Here is a 10765-nt window from a genome sequence, read left to right on the forward strand (position 1 = left end):
CAGCAGGGATCTTTTATACAGGTCTGTACAGCTAAATCAGAAAAACAAGGTTTATAGCAAGGGGGACATTACATTTTAATAATTTTAAAAAAGTGAAACTAAGAATGAAGTAAACATGTTTGCAAGAGGAGTTTCACCCTGATCCTAATCCAGTGTTTAACTGAATGTTTTTAGGTGGAGCCTCAGAGGTGAAGCAGCACCCCTTCTTCTTGGGGCTGGACTGGAACGGACTCCTCCGACAGAAAGCCGAGTTCATCCCTCAGCTGGAGGCCGAGGATGATACCAGCTACTTTGACAGTGAGTTCCTGCTGAGTCTCTTTGTGGTTTATTTTTCTGTGTAATCTTGACTTCACATGGTAGTGAGAGCAAAACGTTGTCCATAATTGTGGGTGTTGGAGATGGGATGCAGGTTAAATTTAGCTGGAATATAATACGGGCGAGCTAAGATAAAACTGCAGAGTGATGAGTTTTTCTCGGGATTATACCATGAAGTTTGACTTTCTCTTAAATGAGAGCATCTTCCCTTTTTGCCATATTCAGCTCGTTTGGATCGCTATCATCATTTGGCCTCTGACGAAGACGACGAAACTAACGACGAAGAGTCTTCCTTGGAAATCCGACAGTTTGCTTCCTGGTCTCATCGCTTCAGCAAGGTAAAGACTGCTGCAGTAAGAATCTGCTGTAAGAGTGCCAAAAAATTTGAAAAGTCAGATCTTAACTGACACCTTTTCACCTGTTTGTCATCAAGGTTTACAGCAGCACAGAACACCTGGCAACACCGTCCAACCTGAGTTTCTCCTCCGACCGCAGCCACAGCGAGGACAAAGAGGACCACGGGGATGCGGCAGGGCTCGGAGCCTCGCCAAGCCCAGCAGATGGCAGTGCTGAGCACAGGCAGTCTGGACGCATGGCCAGGTAAACAGAAGATGTGGACACCTGCTATTCCTCTTTATTCTTGTTTCTTTTTCGTATTTTTGCACATTTCATAGTATTCATAATATAATAAACAGGTGGCTGAGTTTGTGGGTCTGCATGAAAACAGATCCTCAATCAGCTGATCTATGAGTTCAACATTTTTTTGTGTGCTTTTACTGTTTTTAGTCTTCGCCCCCGGGCCTCCTCCAGTTCCTCCCAGTCTGACAGAAGCACCAGTCCTCTGGTAATGAGCAGCACTCACAGCCTGGAGACGATGCCCCGGTTTGCCCTCTCCACTGATGATGAAGGTAAATCCACTTTTTTTTATTTTAACACATCTCTTCATAACACGTCCAGGTGCTTCTGCCAGAAACATTCACACTTAACACCTTCTGTCCGCAGCAGAGGTGGTGGTGTCAAATCTTCGGCGGATCAGGATTCGCAGCAACAGTACCGGCGGGAAGCAGTCATCCCCTAAGGACACGGCAGGCCCTCGGCGCTTCGGTAACCAGCTGGAGACGCCAGACAGGCAGAGGGTTCCCTGCGGAGGAAAGGTTCCCAAGTCTGCCTCTGTCTCAGCCCTGTCTCTCATCATCACTACAGGTGCAGAAGGTTATCATAACTACTTTAAATCCAGCAGAATCAGTTTGGTTTTTATTGCTCCGCTTTGACAGAGAGCCTCTGCAGATATAGTCTAAACATGTAATCCATAGACAGCAGTTTTTGTTTCTAATTGTGGAATTAAAACTGGCCTTCTAATTTGAGTCATAAAATGTGAGATTATGAGTCTATTTATCTCTAAACTGTGTGTTTGTTTCAGACGATTCACCCAGTGGCCTCCACCCCGGTCCCATCTCCCCACGCTCACTGTCTTCCAACCCCTCATCCCGCGACTCGTCCCCAAACCGGGATCTGTCATTCAGCCCCGGCAGCCTGAGGCCACCAATCATCATCCACACCTCAGGGAAGAAGTTCGGCTTCACCCTGCAGGCCATCCGTGTGTACATGGGCGACAGCGACGTCTACACCGTGCATCACATGGTGTCGGTAGGTTTTAACCACAAGCCTTAAAACAGATCAAAGATCTGAAACCTGTGTTTGTAAACTGTAGCGTGTTCCAAATATTTTGCTTTGCTTTGGTGATCCAAAACTAGAAGGTAGTGATATAAAAAGGTTGTTATGTAATGCTCAGTTTGAAACTCACTCACTTCACCATCGCAACAGAGTGTGGAGGAGGGCAGCCCGGCTCACCAGGCAGGCCTCTGCACTGGAGACCTCATCACCCACGTGAACGGAGAGTCTGTCCAAGGCCTGGTCCACACAGAGATGATCGAACTGCTGCTGAAGGTACGGCTCGGAGCTGCGTGGCACTTGAACTTTGCTTTTTAAGTTGCTTCTGTGTTGAAAGGTCTGTAAAAAATTCTTTCATTCTCACGAAACGTGCAGAGCGGCAACAAGGTGGCCCTTCAGACCATAGCGCTCGAGAACACTTCTATTAAAGTCGGTCCTGCACGAAAGACCAAACACAAAGGGAAGATGGCTCGCCGCAGCAAGAAGAGCAAGAGGAGAGATAATTATGACAGGTGAGCATCTGACTGGGTTCTGGGTTTCTTTTTTTTCTCTCTCTCTGTCTTTGCAGCTCTGCTGTGTTACTCATCATCTGTTTACTCTGGGAGGCTCTTTCTCCTTCAAGTGTAAGCTACAACAGTGAATTATATATCGTCCCTTCTAGGCGACGGACCATCTTTAAGAAGCTGTCCAAGCAGAGCACAGTGATGCACTGCAGTCGCAGCTTCTCCTCAGGTCTTCATCACTCTGTTTCCTCCAGTGAGAGTCTTCCAGGCTCCCCGACCCACAGCCTCTCCCCGGGGCCCTCCACACCCTGCCGGAGCCCCGCACCTGACCATCAGGGCCATGGTAATTAAGGAAATGTAGTCATTTGAGATTCTGCAGGTACACTGAAGGTCTTATAATACCCAGATGGCTGCCCCTCCCTCAGCCTAAAGGATCCTTCCTGTTAAAAGGGGGTTTTTCCTTCCCACTGTTGCCAAAGTGCTTTGTGATAGGCAGTCGTCTGATTGTTGAGGTTTCTCTGTATTTTTGTGGGGTCTTTACCTTAAAATATTAAACACCTTGAGGTGACTGTTATTGTGATTTGGTGCTACATAAATAAAACTGAACTGAAATAGAATTGAAATTTAAAAGTGTTGTTTGCCCTGCTGCAAACTGCAGCTTGTAGTGTGAGTATTTCAACAGTCCTGCCTCTACTTTCCAGAGAATAACTCACCACAGAGTACGTCGCCTTGCTCCAGCTCTCCAAGCTCTCCCGCCACACACAGCCGGCCCATCACGCTCGGCCTGGGCTCTAAACTCAGCCCGCAACGCTACAGCAAAGTGGGCCGCCGCAAATCCACCAGCAACATCCCCCCCTCGCCTCTGGCCTGCAGCAGCTCCTCATCCTCTAATCAGCCGCTTTCCCCACAGCGCTCGCCCTCTCCTCTGCCAGGCTTCGCCAAAAACCTTCACACGTACCACGGAAAAACCCTGTCTCCCCCCACCATCGTTAGGCATGTCGTCCGGCCACGCAGTGCAGAGCCGCCTCGTTCACCGTTGCTTAAGAGGGTGCAGTCAGCGGAGAAACTGTCTGGAGTATATCACGCTGACAAGAAGTCAAAAGCCCCCCGCAGGCACACGCTGGAAGTGCCGTTTTACGGTGAGGCTGACCTGCTGGGCGACTCAGAGATGGACGCAGCCTGTGGCATCGCTTACATTGGGGTTGACCACAGCAGACTTGGGCCGTACATTAGCAGCCAAAGGATTGAACGATCAGAGCAGCTGGTTGTGATGCGGAAGCTGAACCTGTCAGAGCGGAGAGACTCCTTTAAGAAGCAGGAGGCAGTGCAGGAAGTGAGCTTCGACGAGCCAGAGGAGAAAAGCAGCAGTAATGCAGCGGGGAGCAGCACACCTCCAGGGGCTCAAACGCAGCACAGAGCGGCCTGGACTGTGACACGACCCCAAAGCAGTCAGGACATCGAGATGGACGTCCCCGTGGTGAGGAGGTTCACGCTTGTGCCGCAGATAGCTGTGCAGGGCTCTACGGAGAGCGAGGAGCAAGACGAGTGGGAGCCGTGTTCAGATGGAGAGGACTCTGGTGAGAAGCCCGAGGTGGAGGTGGACGTCACAGCATCTCCGCGGGAACAAACAGGATGTCTTCTCACCAACATGAGCTGCAGGCAGGGAGCAGAAACCACTTCCACGGGTCCTAAAATTGCACCAGAGAAGACACCAGAGTGCAGAGAGCAAACACAAAAAGGGCACCTGAGAAAGTGACAGCTCGCCGTTGTACTCCTAAAACCTGCTCTTGTCTTTCAAGGGTGACGAAGATGTTAAGTCATTCTCAAAGTTGTCGGGCTGAAAGAGCGGGAGAAACTTTTACTTGAATTTTGTTTTGTAAAAAAAACAGTTGCCTTCAGGCATCGCTGACCTTTCTGGTCTTATTTATTACATTTCATGATGCGTTTGTAACAGGGGAAAAGAAAGAAGTTCTCATGGGTTGACCAGCCAAGGCTCAACATTTTTGTATCCATAAAATGTGGTTTTATGTCTTCTGAATGGATTGTTTTCTAAAAAAACAAACAAAAGTTGTCTATTTTTTAAATAAATTCTGGTACAGAGTAGAAGTGTTAATGCTGCGTAAAACTGTTGGACCAAAAGGTACGAGGAGTCAAGGTCGCTTTTTTTTCTTCTTCAGTGTCTGTGTGTGTTTGTAGTACTGCTGTAGGTCTTCCTGAACCTAAAACGATCTCTGGTTCACACTGTGAGCAACATGACTGACACGTCATTGGATCTATCTCTGCAGCTGATGGCTACAGTACTGCATGGATTTGTATTGATGCATCCTTTAGAAGGAGTAAAACTGAAGCTACTACGCTCAAACTAGAATGCAGGGGAGAAAAACAACTGTTAATAAAACGGTCGTATCAAAGAAGAGGCTCTGAAGATGTTTGGTCCATGTTTCCTTGATGGCTTTATCCCTTCATGTACTTTAATCTTGCACAGCTTGTTGTGTTGGTCATGTTCCTCACAGTGTGAATTCACGGGAACGGCATTGTTTTTTTTTTTATTCTTGCTGAGAATAATGTTGCAAACGCGGTGAGACACTACCCACCTTTGTCTTCTCTTATGAAGATACGGAGCCGAAGGGTTTTTATGTGCCATGGCATCTTGTGCAATGTCCTCTAAGCCATATCATTGAAGGCAGAAATGTTACTTGTAATTTTCAGTCACTAGGAAGATTTGTTTGGGGTTTTTGTTTGTTCGTTTCCACTGCTATTGTGGAAAAAGACGCCGAGCCTGAAGCTCCGGATGATCCACGTCCACCTTTCTGTGTGCTGTGAGTTTATCAGTCGAACTCTTTGATCGGGCGCGTTCATCTCACAGCACGCCGTTTTACTTCAGAACATGGAAGGGAGCGTTTAAAACACTCATTTTATTTGACTTTCGTTTTTTGGCCAGGTTTCCTTACTTACTCTGACACGTGTTGGACTTTTGCAAACACAAGTACGTACAAGTGCGTTATGGGGTTGTTGTTGTTTTCACCTTTTCCAGAAGCTGTAGCGTTTTTCCATTTTAATCATTATTTTTTCCCACATGTGCATGTGAAAGAGACCATCCGTAAACGCCCTGGTCCTACTTCATGTGCTGTGCAGTGCTGTTTACATCCAAAGGGGAAAAGTGCACTAATGACATTTAGACATAAGTTTTTTGTAACCGAATGTGAAAGGTAAACTGAGATAAACATATTTACAGTGAAATCAGGGCTTCTTTGAACAAGTGTTTTTGGTTTTTTGTCTTTGTATTGTGCAAATTTTGATGTATATTTTGGTAACAAGAGTGTGTATAATTCCAAGTGTACTGAAGGACATAATATGCACGAAGACAATTTCTGGCAAGAGGGAGTTTTTGGGAATTCTGTCTTTTCAATTCAGGCAGTATTTGACAGCTGCACAGACTGGCTGCACATCACATTTTCTCCACAACAGACATGACGTTTGGAGAGTTGTCGTCCTCTTTGTAAGTGGCTGTTCCTGGCTTTTGTACTAACTTTACTCTGAGTCTTCTCTTTCTAAACAGCTGTTGTGTTACTTCAACCCCTCTTCTTCCTTAAAAACCATAGAAGGGAAAAAAAAAACCTTAAATCTTGTGATGAAAACCTTACGGGATGATGTTGTTGTGTTAGTGACGCAAACAGACGGACCACTCAGTTATTTTTGCAGTCTGACAGAATTGTTTACAATGAACAAACATGCTATGTACTGTACAAACATTTTATATTCTGTGGCTGTACACGATGAAACTATCCTCTTTGATACTCGCAAAGGAAACGACATTCATAGAAGCTGCATATCCGTTTGTTTTTTATGTTTAGTTTTAAAGACACTGTTCTTAATGAGTAGTTTGGCACCAAGCTCAGAAGCATTTTCGATATTTGCATGTACCTGCAGAACGAGATCATTGGGACTTGTTGTTCAGACTTCAAAAAGAAGCTTTAAATATTAATTAATTGGAGGTGGGGGGAAAAGGGATGGATGGAAACATGCATATTTGTTCTTATGTGCATGAGAAAAATGCTTTACACCAAAAGTAAAAGTGTTAAAGATGAGTAATAAAATATATATTTACATTAGAGGTTTCTTTTTGCATACAGGAAAAGCCAATTTAAATATGTAAACATGATGAGGGATAATGTTTTGGTTGCTTTTTAATAACCTTGTATGTGTTAAAAAAAATGCTTTGCTGAAGTCCACCACAGGGATTTTTCAGCCTCTGTTGAGCGTACTCTTAAAGAACAAGTTTGGCAGGTCAAAGTGTCGTACAAGTGCATTTGTTCTCCTGTGGACTCTTCTGTCCAGTGCATGCTGCATGAGACAAGCACACAGCTGTAATACTTGACTGCATGGTATACCGGCGATGTCGCCCTCTACTGTGTTTTCTTGTGCAACAAATAAACTTTGTATTTCCCTTTGATTCTTCTCTGAGTGTTGCGTACAGTTATCTGCCTTATTGTTACATTGATGTACCAGATCAGACCATTCAAATCCTTTTCATCAGTATAGGTGTTGTAATTCTACAAGCAAGAGTCTAGAATTGGACTCTGATCCAGCTCACAGATCACTTTGGAAAATCTGAAGGAGGCCATAAATTCTGGACTTTGAATTTTTTCATAAGTTTTACAACTTTACCTACTGATAATAGATCAAGCTGTGTATTGTATGCATACCAATAAAAATGTATGCATGTCTGTCCAAGATAGACCAATCACTTGTAGGATAAAGGGTCCAGAGGTTAACCTAGTAACAAAAATGTTTTACTTTAAAATCCGTAGGAGTTCTGCAGTTTCAAGCAGGTAATACTTGAATTCGGTCAAAATTTACTACTGTCCATACTGGCATAGCAATAGTTAGGGCCATAATTTGTTGAACAAAGACACCAATGTTTGTAGTTGGGGATTTGTACACCATCACAGTGGACTGTAAATCAAGATGTAATCAATATGCAGATTATCATCTTTTAAATACAGGGATTTGAAAATTGTGTGTATAAAAATGAATTACAGTCATTTTTATACACACGTCCTGTTTTTTTAAAGGCTCAAAAGTAATTGGACAAAATACTGTAATTTTTAAAAAAAATTATGAGCTGCTCTGCCAGGCCTTTACTAAAGAAGATAAAGATTAGTTGTACAGAGTGTCTGTGTTCATCCACTTTATCTAAGTTAATTTGGCCCTCGGAGTACATAAATAAATTGTAAAACAACAAAAGTCTCTAAAATGCACGTTTTTACGCTGCAGTTTCCCCTGCTGGTCGGCAGGTGTCAGCAATGTGTTGAGAAACCTGGGAAAAGGAACGAAGAAGACCCGTGTCCTTCACAACAGCTAACATGGCTACTGCTACTAAATTCATTCAGAGGCTGCGAAATTTTTTATCAGGGGTAAGCAACAACATTCGTCACACTTTAAAACGGAGTAGTTTTCTGCTCTAAATATGATGTAATAGCCCTCCGGACGATTTGTCGCAATAAACTTTATCAAAGGAAACGTTTAACAGCCAGCTAACCCTTACTGACGTTAGCTAGCAGTAGCGTTGTGGGGTAGCTAAACACTATGAAGGAGGTGAAGTTCACCAGTATGGGATTTGCACTCGTCGAAAATTGACTTTCCTTTTCCTTTTCAGCATGACCTGCAAGCCAAACTGCAGCTGCGATATGAGGAGATTGCAAAGAGGTAAGACCACAGGCGCTACCCTCGTACCGCTCACGAATGAAAGTGTTCACATATTAGAAACAACGACTAAAACCCCGTTAACAGAGAGATGCAATGACTCTGTGGGTTGCCAGACTTGCTTTTTGTTTTTGTTTGTATTTTGTTTGTTAAACCACTTAAAACTAACGAAGAATTCAAATTTGTTGTATAAATCGCTGTCAATGTATATGGACGAGAGAAGTACCACAGTGAATGTCTACAGCCATCTGTAAAAGAAAAATCAAAGCTTTGTGCTGGTTTGGGGCTGTATTTTGAGATTTTCTCAAAAATGCTAGAGTTATGATTGCACAAAAAGCATCATCACTGCCAGTGTCTGACTGGCAACAGCTTCACAATGATCCCAAACACACTACCAATGTAGTATTAACAAATCTGGTTAGAAAAACACACAATGTAACACTATCAGGCTTGGATTGGCCTCCCTGAAGCCCGAACCACAATATTATTTAGATGGCGTGGAATCATGTTGACAGAGAACAGAACAAAAGCCAGCCGACATCCAAAGAAGAGTTCTCCAGAGCTTCAAGAAGCCTGGAGAACTATTCCTGAGGACTACATAAAGAAATGACAAGAAAGTTTGACTAAGAGTTTCTTGATGTGTGGAGGAATAAAGGTGGTCATACAAAATATTGACTTTAAAGCAAAAACTCTGTTTTTGTTTTAAATTCTATATTTCCAGGTATCTTTGCACGTTTCAGTAAACTGCACCTATTTTCCATTTTGCCTGCAAATGTGGAAGTCACCAACATTGTTAAAGTCTGTTAAAATAGATTTTTTTTTTCTTCATCCCAACAGGACACAACCACCACCCAAACTGCCAGTAGGCCCGAGCCACAGGTATGCCAACAACTACTACTACAGCAGAGATGGACGGAGAGAATCAGCCCCTCCCACACTCGTGATGTCCTCACAGAAAGCTCTTACTGCTGGCAGGTTTGTTAATGATCACTGCATTTTCATGTACTTCAAGTTCAGGTGTTTGTTTTTTGCGCCATATACATAATAATAATAGTGTAATCCATCTATTTGATGTCACCTGTCAAAACATCTTCTTGTGACTGACAATGGAAGTTTGCTATTTGTAGTTTTTAGCTGAAATATTGTGGTCTTTTTTTTTCCCCTTCTTTCTCTGTTGTTGTTCCTTTTTTTTTTTTTTTTTTTTTTTAGTCAAGTTGCTGAGACCTCAAAGCTTCCAGTGACTCCCGGCACTGTATATAAAGAGCCACCAATCTCCACAGACCAGCCCTACCTCTGAGCAGCAAGACAAGACTCTGCAGGGTCAACATTATGTCTCCATCCTGCCCTGACTACAGCAAGTGTTGGTTGTATCTTGTACAATAGAAGACGTGAATAAAATATTATGTTTATCTCTTTCTGCTCATTGTTTTGGTCAACCGTGTACTGAACAGATGTGAGAGTAAGTGGGGGAAGCGATGAGCTAAACATCCAGCTGAAGCTCTGCTCATCCTCTCCAAGTGACCGCTCAATGTCCCTCAAAATGAAAACTCGTACACAGGCGAGCCATTTGCAATAGTCTAAATATTGGAAATCACATTTCGGCAATCCATTACCTGGAAATGGGTAAAAGGCACAGGCCCGTCCCTACCAGTCGCGGCAGAATGCTGTCTCTTTCTGAGCCTGGTTCTTTCGAAGTTTCTTCCTCTTAGAAGGGAATTTTTCCTTCCCAGAGTCGCTAATTGCTTGCTCATAGGGAATCACTTGATTGTTGGGGTGGCCAAAACTCTAGGAGAACTAGCAATTCTTGTGAAAATCCAAAAAAAAAAAAAAAAACAGCTGCCAAAATATGCCATTGAATTTAGGCACCATTTTGCTTAAAATCCATTAAGTAATCTCTGTGTCAAGTTCTTAACAATATTCAAAGCGGAGCAGCGGACAACTTACCATCACATCAGTCCTTTAATCAGACCTAATTTGATACAAATTGGAAATAAATTGATTTTATTAAATAATTGGTTGGGTTTTTTTGTTTTTAGAAAAGTTGAGCTCTAGCCTTGAAGTCAAGGTCCCTAAGATTTAAACCTTACAGAGAGTTTCAGTAAATGCAACCATGGTATTGATTTGAAAATTATACGTTGCCTCGTTCTTGAGTTATTGCATTCACAAATCCATATGCCAATTTTTATTTTTACATTTTGTTTTTACTTTTTCATAAAGATTATAACACACAAATGAGAACATTGTCATTTTTGAAACCCCTACTTTGACCTTATCTAATGCAGTGCAAAAAACAAATAAATAAATAAATAGATAACTAACACTAAGTCTTTTGTGTGCGCGCAGACTGCGTGAACACACAGGGAAACACTGAGAATTCAGAAGATTTTCACTGTGTCCAATTCAGCCACATCTTTCAGATTTTTCACATAACAAGCAGCACGGATTTTGTCATCATTTCAGCTGGAAGCACTTTATAAGGTGTTATTTCACGTGAACGTCGAGGAGAGATCTCAACAAATATCACAGCTGCATGAAGATACTGTAAATGTCCACAAAGACGTGGACTGATT

General features: G+C 43.0%; 2 protein-coding genes across 5 annotated transcripts in view; both read left to right on the forward strand.

The window, feature by feature from the left end:
• mast3b (microtubule associated serine/threonine kinase 3b) overlaps positions 1 to 6942 on the forward strand; it is a 37519-nt gene extending 30577 nt beyond the window's left edge. For 2 of the 4 annotated variants that reach the window (XM_085381586.1, XM_085381589.1), the window contains 10 exons: positions 175 to 297; positions 541 to 653; positions 749 to 915; positions 1102 to 1223; positions 1318 to 1518; positions 1736 to 1962; positions 2140 to 2262; positions 2362 to 2498; positions 2648 to 2832; positions 3191 to 6942. In XM_085381586.1, coding sequence (XP_085237712.1) covers positions 175 to 297; positions 541 to 653; positions 749 to 915; positions 1102 to 1223; positions 1318 to 1518; positions 1736 to 1962; positions 2140 to 2262; positions 2362 to 2498; positions 2648 to 2832; positions 3191 to 4245 — 2453 coding nt within the window. In that variant the 3' untranslated portion in view covers positions 4246 to 6942. The remainder of the gene's footprint in view (positions 1 to 174; positions 298 to 540; positions 654 to 748; positions 916 to 1101; positions 1224 to 1317; positions 1519 to 1735; positions 1963 to 2139; positions 2263 to 2361; positions 2499 to 2647; positions 2833 to 3190) is intronic. The other 2 variants (XM_085381588.1, XM_085381590.1) reach the window with 1 other exon arrangement.
• Positions 6943 to 7798: 856 nt separating this feature from the next.
• ndufa7 (NADH:ubiquinone oxidoreductase subunit A7) lies at positions 7799 to 9978 on the forward strand. The gene is made up of 4 exons (XM_085381705.1): positions 7799 to 7906; positions 8149 to 8198; positions 9033 to 9170; positions 9405 to 9978. The coding sequence occupies exons 1-4, from the start codon at positions 7856 to 7858 to the stop codon at positions 9490 to 9492; spliced, it is 327 nt and encodes a 108-aa protein (XP_085237831.1). The 5' UTR covers positions 7799 to 7855; the 3' UTR covers positions 9493 to 9978.
• The last annotated feature ends 787 nt before the right edge of the window (positions 9979 to 10765 follow it).

The sequence above is a fragment of the Rhamphochromis longiceps genome, linkage group LG15, assembly GCF_057381845.1.
Source record: "Rhamphochromis longiceps isolate RC_006_pf linkage group LG15, R_longiceps_female_GT1.1, whole genome shotgun sequence".
In the NCBI taxonomy this organism is placed as follows: Eukaryota; Metazoa; Chordata; class Actinopteri; order Cichliformes; family Cichlidae; genus Rhamphochromis; species Rhamphochromis longiceps.